The 13,483-nt window shown below is 57.2% G+C and overlaps 1 protein-coding gene across 2 annotated transcripts in view; it reads right to left on the reverse strand.

Annotated features, from left to right (window-relative positions):
• Nucleotides 1-13,483, reverse strand: part of CELSR1 (cadherin EGF LAG seven-pass G-type receptor 1) — a 151,112-nt gene that overhangs the window by 73,250 nt on the left and 64,379 nt on the right. For both annotated transcript variants that reach the window (XM_029204612.1, XM_029204611.1), the window contains exon 3: nt 4,305-4,527. In XM_029204612.1, the coding sequence (XP_029060445.1) occupies nt 4,305-4,527 (223 nt within the window). The remainder of the gene's footprint in view (nt 1-4,304; nt 4,528-13,483) is intronic.

The raw sequence follows: 13,483 nt of genomic DNA on the forward strand, positions 1-13,483 counted from the left end.
ACAGGGAGGGTCTGAACAGCACAAGTAAAAAGGGGAAAGGCCAGAAACAGAAGCCGAGGCCTGGTGAGGGGCCAGGGGAAGAGAGAGAACAAAGGGTGGCAACAAGGAGGCTGGGACCAGGGAGCTGAGGCCCCCGGGAGCCCAGGCCCTTGGCAAACAGAAACCAGAAAGAGGAAAAGCAGCTTCGAAAGAAAGCACCTGAAACAAAAGCCCTGGGCCATGGGCTTCCCTGGTGGCGCAGTGGTTGAGAGTCCGCCTGCCGATGCGGGGGACGCAGGCTCGTGTCCCCGGTCCGGGAGGATCCCACGTGCCGCGGAGCGGCTGGGCCCGTGAGCCACGGCCGCTGCGCCTGCGCGTCCGGAGCCTGTGCTCCGCGGTGGGAGAGGCCGCGGCGATGGGAGGCCCGCGTACCGCAAAAAAAAAAAAAAAAGCCCTGGGCCGGTGCCCCAGCCCACCTCTCTCACAGTATGCCCGTAGGAGGCAGGAGGCCCAACTCCTTCCAGGCCCTGCCCAGAGCAACCGCAGCCCCCACACGGAACCGTTCCCCTGCTCAGGTTCTAGGGGGGGCTTTGTATGATTTTCTTTGAAGCTAAACTCCCTGATTTGGCCTCGGCCCCGACCTTTTAGCCATCATCAGGTGTGTCGGAAATCGTCCATAAATTGTTGTCACGTGTGAGCATCTACAATACTAGATTTGACAAGCAAGGGGACATGCGCTACATCACGTGGGCACTTAATTAAACACGACTGTTCTTTAGTTTCTCTGAGTCTGGAGCTGCCAGACTTCCTTTGTTGGTTTCCAGCACATCTGCTGGCCGCTGTGTCCATGGGCCCCACCCCCAGGACTCTGGTCACCTTTCAGGTCAGCCTCCTGCAGCTTACTCGCTGCACTGCCTATGACAGAGGGCTGCCGGCCACGCCCAGGTGGTGGGTGGCTATGGCCACGTAGACACCAAAACCACATGCCATCGACCTGTTTGCCAGAAGACACAGGGCACCTCTGATTTGGGGGGACGGGCACCCACAGAAGCCTGCTGTTCTCAGCGTCCAGCCACGCGGGGCACAGAGTGGCCAGGGGTCCCAGCGAGGGGCCCTCCTTTTGGAGGCTGTGCCCACGTGGTGGCCCCCTGAGCACAGGGCTTGGGGCAGAGGGCGGGGACGTGGCGTTGCAAGCAGGCGGGGCCAGGACCGGGGCCTGGTGCAGAGGCCCAGCTAGAGAAACGGGAGGGCAACAGCACGTACCAGCTCACGTGAGTCCTCACAGCACCCCTGGAGAGGGAGCCTCGTCAGCCGCTTTGCAGGGCGGGGTGGAGCCCTGCACCGTGCACCAAAACGTGGGCAGCCACCCTAAAACAGCGGCCCAAATGGCCCAAACCTTAAAACTGCCCTTAGAATCAAACAGCACTGCAGCCTTGCAGCCGGGCCCAGGGGGCCAACCGGAGCTGTATCTCCCATGCCTCCCTCTTCCAAGCTCCGGGGAAAGGGGGTGGTGCTCTAAGGATCGGAAACAGAGCCACAAGCAGGGCACCCGGCGTGCACACGGGCTCCACGGATGACAGCTGCTCTTGCTATTTTATTAAAGCTGGTCTCCAAGGGAAATTCGGGAAGAGGGCAGAACGTGGGAAACACCTGCAAATCAGGACAAGCAGGCCCTGGGCCCGTATCCTTTACGGGGGCGGGGGCCAGAGGGAGGGAGGTTAAGAGCACAGGTTACAGGCAGGGCCTGGGGGTCCCACCGGACAGCCTATGACCTTGGGCAACTTTTTCAACCTTTCTACCTCAGTTTCCTCACCTGCGAGATGGGGAGAACAGTGATACCAGCTCTCAGGGTTCTCGTGAGAAGGAAGTGGGCCTGACAGGTGACGTGCGAGAGCAGTGCCAGCACAAAGCCCAAATGTGGCCGCTGAGCGATCCACACTGAAGTCTGTGATGAGTCGGGCAGAGCCCAGGTGGTATTTCAGCAGGGACCAGTCTCTCGAAACAGGCGTCCTCCAAGAGGACGCCGTCTGCACCCCACACAGATGTCCGGGCCCAAGAATGTACCAAGGGGCTGAAGCAGGGCAAAGTGGGTGCAGGGGTCTGCCTGCCTCTGCAGAGCTCCCAGCAGACACTCCAGGCCACTCAGAATGCCCGGAATGTTCTCCCTCTGCAACTCAACCCCCTCCCACCCCCCACCGGGCCAAAGAGCCCCTCCTCTGGGAGAGCGGGAGCCCCCCGGCCAACGTCTTGGGGCCACAGAGGGGAGCAGTGGGCGCTCATGCTTTGTGAGAATGGAACTACCAGCCAGCTGCTCGCCTGGGCGCCTGCGTGTCACGACACAGGACAAAAAGCCCAAGGAGGGCTTCCCTGGTGGCGCTGTGGTTGAGAGTCCGCCTGCCGGTGCAGGGGACGCGGGTTTGTGCCCCGGTCCGGGAAGATCCCACATGCCGCGGAGCGGCTGGGCCCGTGAGCCATGGCCGCTGAGCCTGCGCGTCTGGAGCCTGTGCTCCGCAGCGGGAGAGGCCACAGCAGTGAGAGGCCCGCGTACCGCAAAAAAAATAAATAAATAAATAAAAAAGCCCCTGAGGAGCTTCAGGCCAGTGGGTGGACAGGCACAGAGAGAGAGCTGGACCTCAGCACAGTGATGAGCACGGACATGGCAATCCTGGAGCAGAAGCCCGAAAGCACCGGCCAGGGAGCCCGTGTGGCCGTTTAAAGGTTTCAAAAGGACGTGCATCTGCTTTGGAGACTTTAGCCCAATCAAATCACCTGACAACCAGGAAAAAAAATCAGGATCAGGAAATCTGGCATGAGTTCACACCCCCAACCAATGATCTAGTATGAAGGATGGGTTTAGAGCAAAAAGATCTGAGCCGCAATGTAGAAAACCCACCAACGACTCAAGCCCCCACGTTACCCAAGTGCCCTCATCTGGACCTTTCTCTAGGGGCAGTCAGGGTGGACAGCGGCCTGATCCTGCAAGCAGGAACATCAAAGGCTGAAGGTAGCAGACAAGCAGGCAGTGACCAGACGTCCAGCCGGAGCTGGAATGCAGGTATGGCCCCGCCTGGGTCAGGGGGGCTTCCTGAAGGAAGCGGCAGCCGTCGGACGGGCCGGCGGCGGGGCCGAGGAAATGCCTCTGCAAGGCTGGGCAGGTCCAGAGAATCACGAGGTGAGGGTGGCCATGTCACAGGATGCGAGGTGCCAGAATTGGGGGTCACCAGGGGTCAGCACACAGGGGGCCACCCTGTGCCCTATTAAGAAGTCTGGGTTTTGCCCCAGGCGGCAGGCAGGCCCAGCAGGCCAGGCTGAGAGCAGATGCCATCACTGCTGTTCCACGGGGGAGAGGGCAGTGGCCCAGGCCAGAGTGCTGGGAACTGGGAGGACAGTGGCGGGCGGGGGAGACATGAGGTCAAGGGACTCACAGGACCTGACCGAGATGGGAGGGGAGGCGAGACGGAGGAGGACTGCCCGGGGGGGTTTCACATCAGCACCACGCGGCGCCTGTTGGCTACACCGCACCCCTCACCTGCTCAGGGTGGGCAGCCCTGGGAGAGGAGTCTGCCCCATCTCTCCCTGAGATGCCCTGTTCTCCAAAGGGCAGCTCAGAGGGAGCATCTTGTTCTGGGGGACACAGAATGCCGCATTCCCCTAATGGGCCCCTAAACGCTGACCAAATACAAAATACACCCTGCACTACTAAGGTGAACTTGATAGAAGTCTTTACAACGGAAGCGATAGATTTTTAAAAGTTAAATTAAATCTAAATTCTCTTGGAGAAGAAGATGCAAAAGTTAAAGAATGGCCACAGCACACAGTCAGCCTGCTTCCTCCTGTTACGGTTAAAGAACCAGCACGGAAAGGGGTGAGGCCGCCCGCCCGCCCGCGGTTTCCCAGCAAGCTGGCGGCACAGCAGGAGCCTACGCTGAGTCTCATTCCCAAACCTGCTGGGCCCTTTCCCTCCACCTTCTGGCCACCTGGGTGGCAGGGGTGCCCACGTGGTGGCAGGTGAGTGGGACCGGGGCAGCCGGGGGTCGGCTTCATGGGCATGTGAGCTGGGCGGGCAAACAGGGCACCACACCTGCTAAATGCTCTGTTGTCACCAGCTGGAAATTCTTAATTTTTGAACCCCATCCTCAATTTGCATGGGATCCTACAAATTAAGTAGCCGGTCCTACAGCCAGCGCTGGCCAAGGTGACTCGACTCTCAGAGGCCCCGGTGGACTGGGGCTGTTGTTACAGGACGGAGGGATATGCGCGGAGACACAAGGCCACCTCGCGACCTCCAACCACAGGAGGCGTCGCGGGCACGCGCGGGGACTCACGCGAGGGCCACGGTGAAGTGGAAGCGCTGCCTCAGGCCGCGGAAGGTGACGAAGGACTGCGGCGGGAAGCTCCTGGTGGCCACTTCGCAGTAGGGCCTCTCGAACGCGCCGGGGGGGCACACGCAGTGGAAGCCGCCGATGAGCAGGTTCACGCAGGTGCCGCCGTTCTTGCACACGCCGTTGGTGCAGCGGCCGGAGCGTGCGTTCACCTCGCAGTGCTCACCTGGGGGACGAGGGCGGGAGGAGGTCACACGGTGGCCTGCTGGGGGGAGGGGGGCACTGCTCCCGCCCAGGCTGCAAACGCCGCTGCAGAACCAGCTGCTAAACCCAAACCCGGGGGCACGTGAGGCCTCTGGGAACCACCCTGGAGTCGGGCTGCAATCAGACGTGTGCCGTTCCCGCTGGCCTGAGGGCACCCAGCACCCGGTGGGCCGTCTAAGGGTGGCGGGGCAGCGGGTTCCCAATAAGCACCCCAGGGGGCTCCTCGGCCGAATGCACCAGGTGGCCAAGCCACTCCAGCCCTGTCCCTGTCCCGGGCCTGCCGGGGTCCCCGCCCTCGGGGGAGTGGGGGGACCAGGGGAACACGCAGCTGTGAACACTTCTGGGCATCCAACCCCTTTCTGAACGCCCCGCTGGCTGAGCCTGGCTCCCTTATGAGAGAATCACCTAGAAAGAGGATGACGAGAAGGCCTCGTGCCCTCCCCGCACGCTTGCCCGCACGACGGCTGGCCACCTCCGGGCCTCGTGGGAGACTCGGGAGCAGGTCAGGGTCACTCTGGCCCAGGGCCTCCTGTGTGGCCTCCTCCCTCCCCCACTGCCCGGCCGGGCAACGCTGGATTCCAGTTCATCTTTAATCATGTCTGTTCCTCCCACCGGCCTCCAACTGTGCTCCAACGTCCTCTCTGTGGCCTAATCCCTCACGACAGGAAGGATCTGGAAGCTTCCACATAGAAACTGGTCAGGCAGCCCAAGCTGACCCCCCGAGGCCCGTCAGACCCAGAGTGCCCACCGCGGCAGCCAGCAGGGGTCTGACTGGGTGATCCTCGCTCCCTGGGACACAGCCCGGACCTGCCTCTGTCACAGGGTAGACATTGCCAGCCACCCACAGGCCCGCAGCCTGACAACCAGAAATTCCCCAGCTCCCACCAATATGTGTCACCAGTTTTGACTTTTAAATGAACGCATTTTAAAATAAAAGTACTACATTGCATACTAAAAAAAAAAAAAAAAAAAAAAGAAATCACTTTGCAAATAGCGTGGCATGGGAAGCCTTCAGCAGTTTCTTGCGGGTCCCCACAGGAAAACACCAGGAGAGCTGGATGCCCCGGCCGTCCGGCATGTTTGCTCAGTGCAGTACCTTGGAGACCCTCCCTGTTGGCACTTGGGAGCTCCTCCTCTTTCTTCCTAATGGTTGTACAGTATTCAGTTAGAGCAGCGGTCCCCAACCTTCTTGGCACCAGGGACTGGTTTCATGGAAGGTAACTTTTCCACGGACGGTGAGCGGTGGAGGGGCGGGGGGGGGTGGGGGGAGTGGGTGATGGCTCAGGCGGTAATGCGAGCGATGGGGGGCGGCAGATGAAGCTCCGCTCGCTCCCCCGCCGCTCACCTCTCGCTGTGCGGCCCGGTTCCTGGGGGTTGGGGACCCCTGCGATAGAGGACCCCATCAGAATTTAAACCACTAATGTTTCTTGTTCTACTACTGATGGACACGGGGCTGTTTACAGCTCGCTTTTATTGCAGGTAACTGTTTGATATACATCCTTGGCGTGTTTTAAGAATCTCTCTCTCGAGAAAATTCCTACATGTGATGAATCAAAGGTACACGCAGTTGACATTTTGACAGCCGCACTTTTTTCTGACTCACCCAATATTTCCAAACAGTGCTCCCCAAAAGGATGCACGAATTCACACATCCTCGCCAACACAAGGTGTGTTCAATCTGTAAACTATTTTGCATTTCTGACAAATGAATCTTCCAGGTGTTTTATTTGCAATAATTTTTGATGAGGTCCAACATCTGTCTGAATTTGATTGGCAACGTCCATTTCCTTTCTCTGAACTGCCTGATTATTCCTGTGTTCGTATTGCAACGATGGTTGGTTTTGTTTTTATTGTGTTACACGAGGTCCTCATAATTTCAGAAATTAACTATTCTCTGCTATTTCTGTGGTAACTCCCTCTTGGCTTAAGTTTAACTTTCAACTTATTTATGTTATTTGTAGTCACATAAGAATGTTATATCTGCATATGGTCATATTTATCAATGTTTCCTTTGTGACGCCAGTGCTCTCAGGTTATTAAAAGGCTGGTATGAAGAGATACGAAACTCGGAGCTCCAGAGACATCCGGCACCAGGATCCTCGGTGCACGGAGAAGCGTGCATTCAAACGGCGGTATCATCCTGGAACCCAAAGTCACTGGGATCCCCAGACATGGGCTTCCCTGGATGCCCTCTGTGCCTTTTCAATATTGAACCATGTGAATACATTACCTACTGTCTCAGTCTGCTTGGGCTGCCATAACAAAATACCATGGGCTGGGGGCTTAAACAACAAAAGCGTATTTCTCACGGTTCTGGAGGCTAGAGGTACCAGCAAGATCAGGGTACCAGCACGGCTGGGGTCTGGTGAGGCCTCTCTTCCCAGCTGCCCGCTCCCTCTGTCCTCACACGGCCCTTCCTCTGTGTGTGTACAGAAAGAGGCAGAGATTTCTGTTGCCTCTGCTTATGTGGACACTAATCCCATCGGATCAGGGCCCACCCTGATCATTTACCTGAATTACTTCCTGTAGGGCCCACCTCCAGATACAGTCCCATTGTGGAGTTAGGGCTGCAACCTAGGAATTTGGGGGGGACACAATTCAGACCAGAGCAGGCATGTATGAGACAATTGGGAATTTGAACAAACTGGATAGTGATACTAAAATTTATCATCATTTTAAAGAAGAAAACTTAGATGCTGTGGAAGAGTGGGTACTGTGGTGTACCCCACATGTCCCTCCAGGACCAAGGTTCTGGAGTGCTGGGTGACGGTGGCTCACAGCTGAGACTCTGCACTCAGATCCTCCTCCTGAAATCCCTCACCCAAAGTTGCATAGCCCTTGCTGGGGCAGCTCACACCCAGCGACGGGCGAGCGTGGAGATGGAGGGGCCCACAGCCCCTTGGGCTAGTGCAGCCACCTTGGCACTGTATCTCCAGAGCTGAGACGTGGGGTCCACAGAGGCTTTTGCTACCACTGCATTGCAGCCCAACCTCTCCTCTGTGCAGCCCTGGGTGCCCCCCACCCCTGAACCTGCCCCTGCCCCTGCCCACGGCGTGGCTCCCGAGAAGGCAGATCTCGAGCCTCAGGGTCTGTTTCCCAGTGTGCAGATTTTAGAGAGCTCAATAATTGACTGGTTTAAGAAAATCCTTTCAACCTTCCAAGGGAGGCTTCAGAATGAGCTTCCTTTTGAGGAACAGGTGAAACTGATCTGTAATTAGCATAACAAGCATCAGAAACAAATCTGAACTTCCTCCACTTCTCCCAAGTGTCTTCCTTTCCAGGTTGCAACACCCAAGAATGCACAACTTGCTAATCAAAGGTAACCCAGCCTGAGTCCCTCAAAAACAGGGAGGAGTGTCGCAACCACTGACCTCTACTGAACTACAGAACCGTGCAGGGGGCACCAGGCCGGGGACCCAGGGCAAAGCCCACCCCAGGGCCAGACAGTGTCAGGTGGGTTCTTTTTCGTCCCCCTCCTCCCCACCAGGCAGGGCAGGGAGGGAGAGGCCAGAAAGCCCAGCCAGGTCACCCACCTGCTCTCCCCTAGCAGGGGCTGCCCCCAAGGAACCTTGTGAGCAGACAATCCACATGCTGCTCAGAAGGGAAAGGACGGCGGCCCACCCGGCTGCAGACCCTCCTCTCAGCTCCACCAGCAATGGAAACCGTCTGATCTCCCCCCCACTGCCCCCCTGCTCGCTCCCGGGTTAGCAGAGTGCCCTGCCGGCCCCACAACACTGGGCTCGGCCACCCCGCCAGGCAGGCTGTGTGCACAAATACACGCATGTGCACACATAACCCCCCACACACTCGTGTACACACACCTGTGCCCTCACACCCAGTCACACGCTGCTGACACATCTTCGCACATACACCCTCACACACTCTCGTCTTCACACGCATTCACACCCATAAATGCATTCACACCCTCACACACACCCTCAGCCACACACGTACATACCCGCACAGACACACACCCCCACATTCACACCCTCTCACACACACTCTCACGCTAATCCCCGCTCCTGGCATCTTCTCCAGGTGGGCAGCCTGCAGCCTCCTTAAATTCTAGTCATTAATTTTAAATGCTTAGCTGAAAGCGTATTTGTTCTTCATACACTGCAAATTCTCTAATCTCTACTTTTAAAATACATGTGACGTCTGGGAGTGTTTGCCTTCCAAGTCCCAACTTGGCAGGTCAAGGGCATTCTGAAATAATAAAGCCGCCGTGAGAGGACGGGGCGGGCGGTGCTCCGCAAACCGTGACGGCAAACAAATGGGGGCCTGGCACGGCCCCTTCCCACGGTGCTCTGCCTGTGGTGTTCCAGAATCCTGCCCATCCGGGCTCGGCCCAGGTGGTCAGTGTCACCACCAGGATGAAAGCACAGCCCACGCCCCCAGTGTGGCCACAGCAGCTCCCAAGCTCCGCCCTCGTGTTGACTGGAAGTCTCAACTCCTCCACCTCTACCGAAGCATCTGAGGACTCCTACGATGCCCTCTCAAGGGCCACCTGCTACCGAGGCCGAGAGAAGGCAGGCCCTGAGCGCGTGCACACACAAACACACACACACACACACACACACAGAGCACCCTTCACTCAATTCCCAAAGAAGACCTGAATTTGACTTTGCTGACAGTATTTCTGCTCATGTGTGGTTTTCAGCGGCTGCAGGGAAGCCTCGTTCCTCAGGCCGCCCCTGTGAACAGGAGGACGACAGAGCAGGACCCGTGCTACCCACAGCCACGCTGCAGCTCGGGCGGCTGCCTTAAAGCATCCACTGTCCCGTGGAAAGGGCGTGATGATGTGTGGAATTATTCTGTTCCTCTACTTAACCAATTGTGCAATTTCAAATCACCTGCAAATAAAGCTAAGTCTCCGTGAAGTTGTTTGTTTTAAGCACAAAAGATATCTTTTCATTTCCAATAGGTCGTTGTAGTATTCGTTTCCTGGGACTGCTGTAACAAGTACAACAAATCTGGTGGCTTTACAAGAACAGAAATGTGTTCTCTCATAGCTCTGGCGGCCGAAAGTCCAGAATGAAGGTGTGGGCAGGACCGTACTCCCTCTGCAGGCTCCAGGGAGGACCCTTCCTGCCTCCCCAGCTGATGGGGGCTCCCCGTGTTCCCTGGGCTGTGGCTTCATCATCCATCTCTGCCTCTGTCATCACATGACCGTCTTCCCTGGGTCTCAAATCTCCCCCTCCTTTCTCTTATAAGGACGCCCGTCACTGGATTCAGGGTGGACCCTAAATCCAGGATGATTTTACTATTCATCGAGAGCCTTACTAATTACATCTGGAAAGACCCTATGTCCAAAGGAGGTCACATTCTGAGGTTCTGGACACGAATCTGGGGGTGATACTACTCAACCACTCCAGCGGCCCTCCACGCCTGTCCTAGAGTTACAATCATAGTAAACGTTGGCCTCTGCAAACACGGAGTCCCGAGGTGAAGCAGCACCTAACCCTGTGGGGCTGCATTCCCCAGCTTCCAAGACACTCACCGGGCTCTGGTTTCTCTGCCCTCTGGGAACGCTCTTCCCGGCCTCTCCCACCAGGCCAGTAAGGGGAGGTGGGCCAGGTCCAGCTCCCCACCTCCACAGCCGTGCCTCAGGCCCCTCCTGTGGGGCCCACACACAGCCATCCAACCCTTTCTGCCCTTGTTCTCTCCTCCGCAAACCCAGGCTTCAAACCTGTCTTCCCTCGCCAAGCTTGTTCTCCGGGTCCCCCACCTGGAGAGGGTCCTGCAGCTGCCCAGAGAGGGGGCCAGGAGCCCCGGAGCCATTCCCTCCCCTCCTCCCTTGTCCCCATCAGTGCCATCCCCCAGGGTCCGTGTCACTCGCCTCCACTGCCACCTGCACCCCAGTCTACACCAACCCCGCTCTGCACAACCACGGACAGTGACCATCTCTCGGGCCCCTGGACCCACGCCAGCTGCTCATCACCTTACACATCTGCCTGTTCTCCACAGAGGCTTGCAAACAATCCCGCTGCTCCATAAAGACCCTCCCACCCTGGAGCCCGGCCCTCGGCCACACGCCAGCCCCGTCTGCGCCACGCTCACCACCTCTCATGCCGGCCACACGGTCTCCCTCTTTGAAGGGAGGTTGGGGGATTCAATAGGCTAATGGAGACGACCCCCTAGGTAAACACTCATGCATATTCACCACTGTCAATGATCACCCCCTGGTGACCCCCTTTCTCTGTGCCTGGCATCCTCTCTGCTGGGCTCTGCAGGTGGCTTCCCTGTGCCCGGATGCAGCTTCATCTCAGGCACCCTGCATCCCCTCAGGAGGCTTCACCCGCCCACCTGACCAGGGCCAGGGTGCCCAGGACAGACCCTGATGGCCCAGAATCTCCCCTCTCCAGAGAGCACCCACTCCAGCTCCAGGGTGACACCTGCTGTGCCACTGTTCCCCAGCCTCTGTCTCCCCAGGCTCTGGGGTAGGGGCAGGGGCAGGGTCTGTCTGGGGGTCAAGTCTAAGAATATCCAGCACACAGAGGGTGCCTGACAAACGCCCGGCACGTAGCAGGTACTCGACGAATGCTTGTGAGATGAAGTCTTAAAGTGCCAGGATTTCCCCCCTTCCAAGCCAATGATGAATCCTGTACAGAATTATAAAACCTGCATGATTCACGGGTTTGATTCAAACAGCACTGGGAATTTAATGATCTAATGAATGAAGAATTAATTCTACAGATAAACACGCTTTTTTTAAATAAAAGGCAGTGAGGACTCTTGAGTATGCAGGTTTCAGATGAACTGGGTCCCCCGGAAAGGGTCTCGTCTCTGGGTTCCAGGACCTTCGTTCAGGCCAATCCCAGGCCCCCACGCGCCTTTCCACGGCAGCCACTCCAGCTAAACTGCATAGTAATCCACTCACGTGTTTCTTTAACTGTATCTTCTCCTCGGGCCGTGCTGGATCCCGACGGCCAGCCCTCGGGGGAAAGCCCTGATTTGCAGAACTGTCCCATTTCCATGGGACATCACAGCCAACCTGGCATCAGAACTCAGAGTTGCGAAGAGATGTGATAGGATGGTTTTTAATTCTTAAAATCATCTTACTTTAGGCAAATAATTAGGACCAAATTTAGTGAGCCCTATAACTTTTTTTTAATATACAGCTCTTACATGAAACACTAGTTAATGCAATAAATGTTCTCAGATATGCTTACTTAACAAGATTTAACTTCACCTTTCCTCTTCTAGGAATCCTCAAAGTAAATCTGGGCTTCCAGAATTTCTTCCAAGCATCCCAGTATCCTGCTTAGAGTCAGAGGCTTGCTCTGAGCCATTCAAAACCTGGGGAAAGTTCCCCCATCTTCCTCTTGTGCACCCCCAACCCATTATGACTGCCAGCTTCGCCCGCCCACCGAGGATGAGGTTCACCCGAGCAAGCTAATAGCCTTGCTCAATAATTCATGTAGCACCGCAACCCCTTGCCGAGGAGGACCTGAGGCCTGGCCTCCTGGTCACGGCTGCAAATGCAGAACCCCACACGGAAAACTGGGAAAGGACCCCCGCCGCATAAGAAGGCATTCGTAGCTGCACAACAGGAGCTCCCAGGAGCCGAGGCCCCTCTAGCTGCCACGACCTCACGCACGTCCCGGTCACTGGATGCCTGTCCCACCCAGGCTTGGGGCTGGGGGTGGGAGGGCAACACTGGCCACCCGGGAACCCCAGCCCGTAGTGCCAAAGCCACAGACCCTCGGGTGGGGAGCGTTAAGTGCCCTAGAGAAGCACCAGCTTCACAGAGCTTAAACAAGGGCTCGTCTGCAGGGTTACAGGGGCAGCGGAGGCCTCGCAGCCCCCGGTATGGGAACTCTCATACGCCCCCATCTTACAGACCGGAAACTGACACCCGGCACAGGGTGTAAGAATACCATTTGTTGTTTGCAACCAAAAAAGATATTCCTTAAATGTAAGGGAAACGGAGGAAAAACATAGTGCCTGAGCGGGGGAGCCTCTGAGCTGGGCTGTGCAGGAGCATCCATGGCGGTGGAGACGGCTCGGCCCCAGAAAGGGCCCCAGCAGAAGCACAGGGATATCGGGGGCTGGGCCGGATGCTGGGTGACGGGTGCGCACCTGGTCAGGTCTGCGAAGGAGGGGGGGACAGCCAAACACCCCTCGCTGTAGAGAGACCTGTGGGGAGCAGGGCCTGGCAGGGGGAAGGTAAAAGGTACAGGAGTTGTGTGCGTGTGTGTGTGTGTGTTATGTGATGTATGTCTGTGTGATGTGTGTGTGAGATGTGTATGGTATGTGATTGTGTGTGTGAGATGTGTATGTATGTGATGTACGTCTGTGTGGCGTGTACATGTGATGTGTGTGTGTGATGTGTGTGGTGTGTGATGTGTCTGTGTGTGGCGTGTATATGTGGCGTGGGGTGTGTGCGCACGTGTGGGGGACAGTCACGGCAGGTCTGGGGGAGGAGGGGCAGGGCGGGAAGCAGGAGATGACGGTGTGAACGTGGTTCCTGCCAAGAGGCGCTTCAGAAGATGCCAGGGTGGGGGCCAGCAGAGCGGAGCGCAGCCAGGCCGAAGCCCTCGGCCCTGGAGCGGGGCCAGGGCTGGGCCCCAGGAAGGGAAGGGAGCGTAGAGGTTTTTATGGCTTCAGTTTTTCGATAAATAAAGAGACAATTGCCTTCTGGTCCTAAGCGATAGCTCAGGGCTTTGAACTAGAAAAACTAGACTCTCCGGAGGCAGTGATGCACCCGCACAGCTTGTGTTGGAAGCTTCAGGAGCACGGAGACAAGGACAGGGTCTCTGAAAAGTTTGAACACTGAAAAAAATCGGTCCATCCACCCACCCACGGCCTAGGCACACCCTCCCACCTAACCCCCCCCACCATCCCCCACCACCCCCCCCCCCCCCCCGCCGCAGAGGTGTCCCGAGCAGGCTTCCCACCGCTGACTCCGTTTCCCA

The sequence above is a fragment of the Monodon monoceros genome, unplaced genomic scaffold (assembly GCF_005190385.1).
Source record: "Monodon monoceros isolate NGI ecotype Baffin Bay Population unplaced genomic scaffold, NGI_Narwhal_1 Super_Scaffold_6, whole genome shotgun sequence".
In the NCBI taxonomy this organism is placed as follows: Eukaryota; Metazoa; Chordata; class Mammalia; order Artiodactyla; family Monodontidae; genus Monodon; species Monodon monoceros.